Below are 13164 nucleotides of genomic sequence, written 5' to 3'. Positions count from 1 at the left end.
AAAAAGGAAAAGGAGTAAATACTAATTTCTTAATCTGCCATATCTACACGATTATAAGATTATTCCTGGTCTGTCAGTCTTTGCACATGTTTCAAACTGTGCTAAACGACAATTGTAAGATCCACCATAACGAAGAAGGATACCCAGTTAAGTTTTATATTGAAGCAAAGTTACTCGAGTTAGCCATGAAAGTCATCACAACTCTCTAATATATTTAGTCCACACCTGGCCATGAGAGTCATCACAATTCTCTAACATATTTAGTCCACACAAGGCCATGAGAGTCATCACAACTGTCTAACATGTTTAGTCCACACCTAGCCATGAAAGTCATCACAATTTCTCTAATATATTTAGTCCACACCTGGCCATGAGAGTCATAACAACTCTCTACCATATTTAGTCCACAAAGAGCCATGAGAGTCATCACAATTCTCTAACATATTTAGTCCACACCTGGCCATGAGAGTCATCACAATTATCTAACATATTTAGTCCACACAAGGCCATTAGAGTCATCACAACTCTCTAACATATTTAGTCCACACCTGGCCGTGAGAGTCATCAAAATTCTTTAACATATTTAGTCCACGCATGGCCATGCGAGTCATCACAGTTCTCTAACATATTTAGTCCACACCTGGCCATGAGAGTCATCGCAACTCTCTAACATATTTAGTCCACACCTGGCCGTGAGAGTCATCAAAATTCTTTAACATATTTAGTCCACGCATGGCCATGAGAGTCATCACAGTTCTCTAACATATTTAGTCCACACCTGGCTATGAGAGTCATCGCAACTCTCTAACATATTTAATCCACACCTGACCATAAGAGTCATCACAATTCTTTAACATATTTAGTCCACACCTGGCCATGAGGGTCATCACAATTCTCTAACATATTTAGTCCACACCTGGCCATGAGAGTCATCACAACCCTCTAACATATTTAGTCCACACCTGGCCATGAGAGTCATCACAGTTCTCTAACATATTTAGTCCACACCAGGCCATGAGAGTCATCACAACCCTTTAACATATTTAGTCCGCACCTGGCCACGAGAGTCATCACAACCCTCTAAAATATTTAGTCCACACAAGGCCATGAGAGTCATCACAACACTCTAACATATTTAGTCCACACGTGGCTATGAGAGTCATCACAACTCTCTAACATACTTAGTCCAGACCTGGCTATGAGAGTCATAACAACTCTCTAACATATTTAGTCCACACCTGGCCATGAGAGTCATCACAACCCTCTAACATATTTAGTCCGCACCTGGCCACGAGAGTCATCACAACCCTCTAACATATTTAGTCCACACAAGGCCATGAGAGTCATCACAACACTCTAACATATTTAGTCCACACGTGGCTATGAGAGTCATCACAACTCTCTAACATATTTAGTCCACACCTGGCCATGAGAGTCATCACAGTTCTCTAAGATATTTAGTCCACATGTGGCCACGAGAGTCATCACAATTCTCCAACATATTTAGTTCACACCTGGCCATGAGAATCATAACAACTCTCTAACAAATTTAGTCCACACCTGGCCACGGGAGTCATCACAACTCTCTAACATATTTAGTCCACACCTGGCCATGAGAGTCATCACAACTGTCTAACATAGTTCTGAAAATATTTTCATATTTCTTTTGAGCAATTTGGCTAGAGTTATATATTTTCCATACACGATGAAAAATATGTATTATAAACACATCGATCATTTTAAAAACGTTTTTGCCAGCTTAGCAAATTACTACGTTCACATACTGAAGGAAATTGAGGCAGCGAAGACAGCTGACTCCCTTGACGAGGAAAGAAATCGAATGAATCGCCAAATGGAAAATGGTAAGGTAACACCTATATCGTATGATGGAGAAATGAGATCGAAACATATACTAAATTATTAAGATTTTATTGTTGAAATAAATGCTGTTGTAATGTAAATATATTCACTAGATATATACTTTTTACAGGAAATATTTTGACCTTGACTGTTCATTTTGTAAACAACCAGGTGTTGATCTAGATCCTGACCTTGATTAAAAATTAGTAGCAACCACGTAAACATGTTCTCTTTTTATTTTAAAATGATTGATTGCTGTCCAGGTCATGATGGGACTACGTGTTTAAGATGTAATCAATTTTTTTATTTTTTTATTTCTTAGAGTAAAATGATATGTTTTCGTCAGGGCCACACTGTGTGTACGTGATCTTTAACAAGTACCTAATTTCTACGAGCTTCTAGAACATGATCGCATGATCCCTCCTATTATGTTTTAGAATACGATATAACCTTTGCTTTGGAGAGTTATTCTCAGTAGAAGCTGGGCTTTTTCTTACACTGGAAGTTGTATGTTGTGCCTGTTTGGAGTTATTTCAAATTACTTGGACTGGATTTATTTCAAGTTACTTGGATTCAAAAAGATTAATTATTTTTTTCCGGGAAAATACGTGTACTTATGTGAAATTAATAAATAAGGACAGCTTTTATAAAAATGGATTAAACTTTCCAAAACCGGAGTGATAATTATTGTTTCTACAAGGAACTTGTTGTGCCTGTTTGGAGTTATTTCAAATTACTTGGATTGGAGTTATTTCAAATTACTTGGATTATAAAAGATTAATTATTTTTTCCCCAGAAAATACGTGTAATCATGTGAAATTGCTGAATAAGGACAGCATTTATATAAATTTATTCAGCTTTCCAATTCGTCGGGATTCGAACTTGATATCATAAAAACATGTTGTTATTAGGACTTCAAAAATTCTTTCTTGAATTATTCTTGGATTATTTTGGATTTGATTATAAAAACCGTAAGTTCAAATTTATTTTCTTCATTTTTACAGAATTTTTGCAGGAAAATAAATTATTATATTTTTAAAGCTTGTTATTTTCACTCTTTCTTGTGTTACTGTTTATTCGAGCCATAACACGTGACATAAGAGATATATAGAAGTTGTTACCGGCAAACCGATTTACCAGAGTTATTTTTTCCGGTGGTACATACAACAGTATGTTTTCACTCTACCGACATTTTGGTAGTTTCCATCAGTTAGGAATTAAGGAAAATCCCGATTAATCCTGTAACGAAGTGAATGATATTAACAACAAAAAAATTGAAAAAAAATATTACTGTCTTTGTTTTACAAAACAATTGTGTTTGGCACAAACATTTTTTAATATTAGTTATAATTATATTTATGATCCTTTATTCACATGTTCGACACGTGTCAGGTATGCCAACGTGGTGGCCAAATTGGATGTTGCGAAAGATATTAGGGCCAAATGCAAATTTTGGAAAATTAAGGATAATAATATTATTCTGGAACTGCTGTAACTTATTCGGAAGAATTCTGGACAACGTCATCTTGACAACGTCACGGTTCTTGGAGGACCAGTACATTTCCGGTTTTGAAATCTATAATTGACTTTCCATTCATTTAGGAATTTCGTAGACCTTTATAAGGATTAATTTGGATTAAGTTCATGATATTATAAGTTTCTCTCACATTTTCGTGTATGACTTTGATTAAATTGTTTGTTAAGTTTTACAGAACATGCTGATTTTGTTTTTTCTGTTACTTAGTTTGTGAAAATTAGAGCCTTAATACTGCACATAATCGGAAGGCAGATGTTTAGAGAAAAGATACCTGTGATTCTATTCCAGTAATTATTATGTGCACATAATTTTATATAAAATAAAAAACGAGTAATAAAAACAATTATGACATATTGAAGTTAGCTTCAAAATAAGTGGATGAGTTTGAAGCAGTGTCTCGTCAGTATTATGTGGTATGCAAATGTGCCATTCTCGACGAGGAAGAGAAATATTTTGAGTTTTATTATTATTTCAATTAATATTTTTCTGCAGCCAACGTGGGGCCGATTGCGAAGGAGAGGCTAACACTGAAGAAGAACATTGTCAACAAAGTGATTGACAGCATCGGTATGTATCTGATTGCAAAGATCTCCGATGGGGGACAGTTCGCTGCAACTCAAGCCTTTGATCTGCAAGGGGCCGATAACCAGCCCGAACATTTACATGAAGAGTTAAAACAATGTCTAACTCTAATTTGATTCGGTCCTGTCCAGTTGTACCAGCTTGTAATGTATTACATATGTATGATTAGGCACTGAATGAAGGAATCGGAGATATCAGAACAGAGATATAATGATTTGGTATTACAGTAAATGATCATGAGAAATGAGAACTGGATACGTTTGGGTAGGGCAGGGGTGAGCAAGGACAGTCAAATATGAGTTGCGGAATTGTCACCTTTGCAGAGCGAGTTAATTCCTGATTCCTGTCGCAAATAAAATATCTTATTTCAGTGTGCCAATTGGAAATAGTTTTAACTTTTGTAGTAATCTCTTATGTTTAATTTATATTTGTTAAGTTAGCATTCTAATTACAAATTATTTGAAGGCGTTTGTTTAATGTACTGGATAAATATATGCTGATGTCCTAGAAAATTCTCACTGAACTAAAATTGATGAACAATAAGTAGGATGCTGTGTGATTATTCCACTAAGTTACTTTTCACAAATTTGAATGTGCACTTGTTTGTTGTATTCTATTTCATATGCTAGCTGAATTTTTTTGTTTTTGTTTGTTTTTTTTTTGTTTTTTTGTAGAAATGTCCTTGTGTGCCGCTGTCATTCATAGTTGTTAGTAAGTGTATTATTCCGAATGACATGTACTACTATCATTCGTCGCCTCTTCATTTCGCCTCTATTTTATTTAGTGTTTAATGTTTTTATTTAATGTCAGCACAGTTAGAGTGTCTGACTCGAAATGCAAGGGCCGAGGATCTAATAGCAGCGGGTTTGGCACTTAGCTCCAATTTCCTAAACTGTGATATAGCATTAATGTATTGAAAGTGCCGATACAAACCAAAATAAGAGTCATCCAATTATTGGTGATGACATTCTTTTCCTAACAACACGTATTTAGCACAGCGAGACCTACACATCGCTCTCGGTTTGATTGATTCAGAGAAAGGGAGAGACAGAAGGTTCGAATGACTAACCAATCATAATTTAGGACAGAGTCTGAGTCTGCGAACCTTTGGTAATCTATGTGAGTGATATTTCAAGCATTATAAGTTCCGGTGTTTACAAAACGGATCTCGTCTATTTAGGCATTATGGGATTGCGGACTACGAGCAAAAACTGATGGCTATCCCGTATAATGCGATTATTTGCACATAACAGCATAATCCTCTTGCAGATCCGTGTCACTCCTGTTTGTTCCACCGATTAGACCTTTAAAAAAACATACATGGAACCTGATCAGCCGGTGCTTTAAGAAACGGCAAAGAATTATGCACATTGTAAATTGGGTTTATACTATATAAAATGTAGCTACCTACGAATCCCATTAAATAATACTACATGTTTGCTTCATGTTATAATACTGCTGGTAATTGATAATACGAAATTGAATAATAAGTTTGAAAAATACAAATATTTAGATATAAAAATTTCAAAACATACTGTCAGAGATAAAATGTGCAAAATTGTAAAATGTGCAAAGATGTAAAATGTACACAAATGTAATAATTTTTTGTGTACGTTTGGCTGATACCAATACTGTTTATGATTCGATTTGATTGGACTTTTCTAGCCGCCTACATCCCACTCCACACCACAACACCACCGCATACAAAATTTAGGTCACAATACAGTGCAAAGTAAAGTTTAGAAACTTGCTCAAAATATGATGAGAATAAATAACTTTCTCATACATTTATCAAATGTACATGAAAAGGATAATATGTGCGACTGGATAGTAACCATATTCAGCGTGCTTGGCAAGTTAGCATTATGACTATTGCTGTTTCCACCACGCACCCACCCACCTCCAGCTCTGTTGCGGCTGTATTGATGATAGGTGTCACGTTACTGAGCGCAAAAAATATTATAGGATTAAAAGTAGTGTATTTTTAAATTCTCCCAAAACAAATCAATCTCTTTATCAGCTATCTGGAAACTTCAGGAAATTATGCTTTCATTATTGAAAGTAATAATTTGTTCCTTTTCACACAAAGAGAACATATGTAACTCACCATCCAAGAATGGGTAACTTTCAGTCTGAGATAGCGGACACTATTTTGATTAAACATGCTAATCTAAAATCATTTTGAAGACGCACATTGCAGCTTTGAAGTACAACAGTTCTCTATTCATCAGCTTGACTTGATTTGTGTGGGTTAGATATGGACACATATATGAAGAGTCGTCTGCCACGAGACGTTTGTGCGAGAGGATAACCCATGTAAGCGAAGTAAGAACCCGGGAAAACCCTGGTATGAACCACTGAACCACGGTAAGACACTGGCAGCTCTCTCACGCAGCCGAGACTCGAAAGAGGTGAGATGGCAGTGGTCGTTAAAGGCGAGCGGTTTAGACCACTCGGCCACCTGAGAACCCATGTTTCAGACTGGAAACGTAATAGATGTCTCACATTAGTGAACCAGTGTGCATCACGGGTTAAAAGATAAGTTTTAAAAACTATGATTCAGAATGATTTAATATCAGTCGAAATATGAAAAGAACAACGACTGAATAAAACCTGGTGGTCGATAGGCCGATCTTTTCTCGAGATCTTAAATTGTGTAACAGAAGGAAGCGAGTTTAGCAAAACCAACACACAATTTATTTCTCTACAATATCAAGTGACAATTTAAGATACACTTTCTGTATTGTGAATTAAATCCCAAATAATCGTAAATGTCTAAACAAAAGTCCAAAAGTATAGAATGAATTCCAATAGTCATGAATGTTCTGATGTATCGAAATGATGCAATCCAGAATGTATAAACACAAGTCTAAAAGTATAGAATAAATTCCAATAGTCATGAATGCTCTGATGTATCGAAATGGTGCAATCCAGAATGTCTAAACACAAGTAAAAAAGTATAGAATAAATTCCAATAGTCATGAATGTTCTGATGTATCGAAATGGTGCAATCCACAATGTCTAAACACAAGTCCAACACTATAGAATAAATTCCTATAGTCATGAATGTTCTGATGTATCGAAATGGTGCAATCCACAATGTCTAAACACAAGCCCAAAAGTATAGAATAAATTCCAGTAGTCATGAATGTTCTGATGTATCGCAATGATGCAATTCAGAATGTCTAAACACAAGCCCAAACGTAAAGAATAAATTCCAATAGTCATGAATGTTCTGATGCATCGAAATGGTGCAATCCACAATGTCTAAACACAAGCTCAAAAGTATGGAATAAATTCCAGTAGTCATGAATGTTCTGATGTATCGCAATGATGCAATCCAGAATGTCTAAACACAAGCCCAAACGTAAAGAATAAATTCCAATAGTCATGAATGTTCTGATGCATCGAAATGGTGCAATCCAGAATGTCTAAACACAAGCTCAAAAGTATAGAATGAATTCCAATAGTCATGAATGTTCCGATGTATCGAAATGGTGCAAACCAGAATGTCTAAACACAAGCTCAAAAGTATGGAATGAATTCCAGTAGTCATGAATGTTCTGATGTATCGAAATGGTGCAATCCAGCATGTCCAAACACAAGCCCAAAAGTATAGAATGAATTCCAATAGTCATGAATGTTCTGATGTATCGAAATGGTGCAATCCAGAATGTCTAAACACAAGCCCAAAAGTATAGCATGAATTCCAATAATCATGAATGTTCTGATGTATCGAAATGGTGCAATCCAGAATGTCTTAACACAAGTCCAAAAGTATAGAATGAATTCCAATAGTCATGAATGTTCTGATGTATCAAAATGATGCAATCCAGAATGTCTGTGAATGTGTTAAAAAATTAAGGAGAAATTAGAAATTCGAATGAACAATTTAAATAGTTCTTCTCAAATTATATCTGAAAATGTCTGTAAAGTACTCAAACACACTGACCTTAAAACAAGAAGGAATCCTTTGTTTATCAAATCCCTATTTATACACATTTTGACTTGACCTATGACGTAAACGAATGTGAAGATCTCCGACGGTAAAACCTAGTCTAACTGTAAACAAGACTGACTTTAAACTCTAGCTAAGTATTAAGGCTCTTTTTAGAATCTGTCTGAACTAAAACGTTATTTTAACTTACAGCTTAGGATCATGGACAAAATCTAGTCATGTCAACATATAATTTAAACAATTTAGATAAACACAACAATTATACATTTCCGGAAGGTACAGAGATTGTGCACTTGAATTACACCTCATACTAAAGTATGCTACCAGGTTTGATGATATCCAGGTCCCAGTTTCACAAAACAGCTGAATTTCCACTGCTTAATCATTAATTATATAAGAAAAAAACGAAAAAATTAGCAACAACCCTCAATTTCTAAACGATTGAAATTTGGTTCAAAATGTTATCGAAATCCTTTCTGCTTTCTCTCTCTCTCTCTCTCTCTCTCTCTCTCTCTCTCTCTCTCACACACATTCATAAGGGACATAATACGTGGACATCTGTTGAGTGAGAGAGAAACTGAACTTACACCATGTAACCGACAGGAACATGGGTCGTCGCAACGGTATGTGTACTCTACTATGTTATTTATCTTCAGTGTTCTCATTACCATCGGTAATATTATGTCGAGACTGTAAGCTAAATTTCTTGGTTAGGAGGCAGACAACATATTGTAATACATTTAATACTTTCTTGTTGTTTTCTTTGTTTTCTTGTTTTTTTTTTAGTAAAACCTATAGAAATGTTCTAAAGCTTTATTTTTAAATATTAAAATGTCAGAAGGTCCCCCCACCCCTTTCTTTGCGTTTATTGGTCAGGCAGCTGGCTAGTAGAGCAACGGAGAAGCGTAGAGATTGACAGATGGTAAGTCTCCACAAACCCCAACGCTACGTCGCTCTCTCTCTCTCTCTCTCTCTCTCTCTCTCTCTGGATTATTACAGTAGCATACTGGCGAAAATTGGTGGGAAAATGAGTGTTGGGGATTTTTGCCTGTGTCATGTAACGAATTTTCTAACCTATTAATGCTGGTAAAAGTTAAAGCGAAATCTAGCAATGTTAATTAAAGTATACTAATTGCTTAGATTAACTGAAAATGAGTTTATAGTTTTGAATGACCTCTTGTTGCTTCCTTAGTTTGTGTCCCATGTACGTGAATAGCTGCACGTTCAGTGTTTGTAGTGCTCTACTTTCTTACTTTAAACCGTCTTTCATCTGTAATTTATAAGTGTGTCATATGTTCTTTTAATCAACATGAATGAAGATAGAAGCTCAAACATGAAAAAGCAACTTATTAATTTGCAAAGAAGATTCTGAATAGCCACAAAAGGTAGATAACTACATTTTGGTAGCCAATACATCTGGCAGGGATGCGAAGAGTTTATTCCCCATCATTAGACATTTGCCTGTAGTCGATCCTAACTCATTTGGAAATGCAAGGATCTTTATTTGCATGTGGTATAAATAAAATATATGTATAGTATATACCAGAGTAAGGCGACCAAGTTTCACTAGTCAGACAAATATCAGATGAACTATAATAACTTACAGGCCGTGCTCAAAAGTGCGCCAGTTCTTTCAGCTCCACATTTATAAAGTCATTCACAATGTCTGTAGATATGAGTGACGTTGCTGTTGGTGGTGTGCTGGTACAGGAAGAGAGTGATGGTGTGGATCATCGAGTGTGCTGCTTTTTAAGAAAAGGGAATAAGCACCAGAAAAATTATTTCCCCATAGAGAATGTGTATTTGGCTTTGACGTTGACCTTCCATCACATTAAAGTGTATGTTATTGCAGCTCCTTCTACATTCGTAGTCTTCAGCGATAGCAAAAACATCGCGTTTTCATTAATAAACTAAAGAATAAGAATCAACGAAGTCTGATGTTACAACCATAAAACGTCGAAGTCAAACAAATCAAGGGAAAAGAAAAGAGTATTGCACCGCTGTAAACATTAATGTTCATTCAATCGGACAGCACATCATAGCAAGTTAGAAAAATACTTACTTGAGCTCTTCAGACATTGTACAACACCTGTGTACATCTTTTCCAATGTCAATGATTCTCTGAAAAACAAAATATAAACATGTATTTCTGATCAAATTTTGACAATGTGTTCATCGTGTCCTTAATACATTTAGTAATGTGTATTGTCCGTCGTCCATCAACGTTTACTATTTTAAACATTTTTACCGAACCCTTTCACCAACTTGACCAATTTCTACAAGGAACTATGTAATATCTGGGCCTTTCATGTTTCTGTAAATGACGTGTATCCGCCAACAAATATTATTGTCAGAACAGAAACATTTACACGCCGTCTAAAAATTACACGAAACTAGAACGAATTTAACCAGTTCAGAACGTAACATCCTGCTTTAGGGTATATCATGTTTCTACACACGATACGGATTTTACATCACCTATGATTGCCAAAAACGAACAACTAGAACAAGATTAAAACAGTTACTCTACAAGCTTTGTTATATTTAAACATAATACTGATAGAAAGAATCGCCATCTTTCAACTTATCATTAATGTCGATCAGTCATGAAATATGGCCGCCACTTCTAAACTAGAACAAAATGTAAATGTCATATCAGATTTAACATTGTAGCCTATATTCCTTTCATTTTCACACGAGTTCTACACATCCGGCATTGGTCTCCATTAGCAATGCAAAACCTTAACGTAAATTCTCAAATACACGGCAACATAGTGCATACAAGATATGACATAAAGTTCATTGCTATAAATGCTTTTAAATCTACTAATGTTACTTAAACTAGACCTAGTTTAATCGACTTGTTCTCAACAAACTAATTTTGGTATCATTCAACCTTTAGCTTACAAGAACGATTACCTCAGAAGAGTATAATCAATTAGGGCTAAATTTGTACAAGCTCTTTCGCTTTTAAAAGGTTTTAAAATAATTTCAATTTGTCATCGCTTACCACTGCTAATATAAAAGCTATTACAAAATTTATTTTGACAACAAACAAATCTTGACAACTGTTAAAGAAATATGAAATTGGGACTTTTCAACCCTGACACATTGACATCATATTTGATAGCAGTCAGTAATGAGACATGAAGTCAACACTAGTATATATATCTGTCTCTCTGTCTCTGTCTCTCTCTTACTGTGTGTTTCATGTAATACGACTGAGTTATGAACACTGCAAATTATATATATAACTGAGCTTAAATATTTGTCAGATTCGTGATACCAACTCAACGGAAAACGAAAATGAAATCCTCAAGTTGTGCTGTTGATAATTTTATATCAACGGTAGTTGGGAAAAACGCAATCAGTCAAACAAATACTGAGTGAAATGTAAAATATTCACGCATCCTGGTAGTTTGTACTTTGAATGTATGATTTATTTAAATATGAATTCATTTTATTTAGCTGTGTCATTGCATCCTAGTGTTATAGAACTTTGTGGTACTGTATTATCTCTTAATCTTAATCGTAAATGAGCGATCGAACATGTGGCTTTGGAAGAATTCAAATTCATACAACCGAGCTGCGGAGATACTCGTTTCCTATTACCACATGGCCTGTACAGAAAACATCTTATGAAATCGAACCAAATCTGGAGTGCCTTAGTTTCGTTTCCTTGGTTAATGTATTAACTGCTAAGTCACTTAAGGGCAGTAACTGGGCAAAATATGTCAAAATCATAAGCATATTATTATAATCAAAGACGGTGCTGCACGAACACTTTTTCGGTAATCCCGTTAAACGTCAATCATAAGCTTACATTGCCTTATTGATACGACACCGTTTGAATCACTATTTTTAGAGAAATGCAGCCTTTAACTTGAAAAGTGCGGTCACGATTTACTGATTATTGAATTCATCTAAATATAAAGCTTTACGTGGATTTGGGTGGAATAAAAGAACAAAAAGGTCAATATTTTTCAAAGAGTCACAAAACATTTGTTGATTTTATGCTAACGAAGTGCCATAACTGTAGAAAATGGAATGTCAGTGTGATATCGATTTCCTTCCTTGGGCTGCAGCAATGTATTGAAAATATTTCATTATAAAAAATGATGAACTTGGCTTATCCAAGCATGGTGCATATTTAGTTTCCTTGACAAAACTAGCATTTGATATATTCAGTTCCAAAGGAAAGTTTTTATTATCTCTACGACTCCTTGTGTTCATGTGCCTACCTGTCTATATGCGTATGTCTCTATTGAACATTAATCTCTAAGTTAGGTGTGTTTCTGAGATCTGGGTAAAACATTTGTAAATATTTACATGTATCCTTTAGAAAGATTGTCTTGTTGAGAGGTGTGACAGTTTCGATAACCCATAGCTAAAAGTATAAGACCTCATTGAAAAACGGTTATAAGAATTCAAGACTCAGTTAGTACGAAGACTCTTATCCAATTTAATTGCGGGAAAATTAATACTGATGTATGTTTCAGAATTATAGCTAATTGTGTTCAAAAGAATCAATTATATCTGCAGTGGTTGAAGCTGAATGCAGCTTAAACCTTTTATCTCTTTACTCCTCGTGCCGATCATTTGGCACACTGTACTGCTTGCATATTTGAGGTTTAATATCACGTGGCCTTGAGAAATTGTGATCTTTAACAATACTTAAGTGTATTCACAAGCTGGGAACTACCTGATCAACAAAATATAATTCGCACCTAAGAGACGAAAATTATATTCTGAGTGATGGCGAGGCGCTTGAATTCCCTTTCTGTTTAATGACACTGATATTGCAGAGTGATGGCGAGGCGCTTGAGTTTCCTTTCTGTTAAATGATATTCATACAACAGAGTGATGGCGAGGCGCTTGAGTTACTTTTCTGTTAAATGACATTGATACAACAGAGTGATGGCGAGGCGCTTGAATTTCCTTTCTGTTTAATGACACTGATACAACAGAGTGATGGCGAGGCGCTTGAGTTCCCTTTCTGTTTAATGACATTGATACAACAGAGTGATGGCGAGGCGCTTGAGTTATCTTTCTGTTTAATGACTTTGATACAACAGAGTTATGGCGAGGCGCTTGAGTTCCCTTTCTGTTTAATGACATTGATACAACAGAGTGATGGCAAGGCGCTTGAATTCCCTTTCTGTTTAATGACATTGATATAACAGAGCAAAAAAAAAAAATAATGAAGGGATATTGCTTCCTATTATAG

At 35.3% G+C, this 13164-nt stretch overlaps 1 protein-coding gene across 1 annotated transcript in view; it reads right to left on the bottom strand.

Moving 5' to 3' along the window:
- LOC149787397 (sperm microtubule inner protein 8-like) overlaps positions 1-13164 on the bottom strand; it is a 103523-nt gene that overhangs the window by 68554 nt on the left and 21805 nt on the right. Inside the window, exon 2 of the mRNA XM_089976097.1 lies at positions 10000-10058. Within this exon, the coding sequence (XP_089832223.1) occupies positions 10000-10058 (59 nt within the window). The remainder of the gene's footprint in view (positions 1-9999; positions 10059-13164) is intronic.

Source organism: Sinohyriopsis cumingii, chromosome 12 (genome assembly GCF_028554795.1).
Source record: "Sinohyriopsis cumingii isolate HCF-2022 chromosome 12, ASM2855479v2, whole genome shotgun sequence".
NCBI lineage: Eukaryota > Metazoa > Mollusca > Bivalvia > Unionida > Unionidae > Sinohyriopsis > Sinohyriopsis cumingii.
The sequence above is the reverse complement of the archived record's forward strand: the minus strand, read 5'-3'. Positions and strand labels throughout refer to the sequence as shown.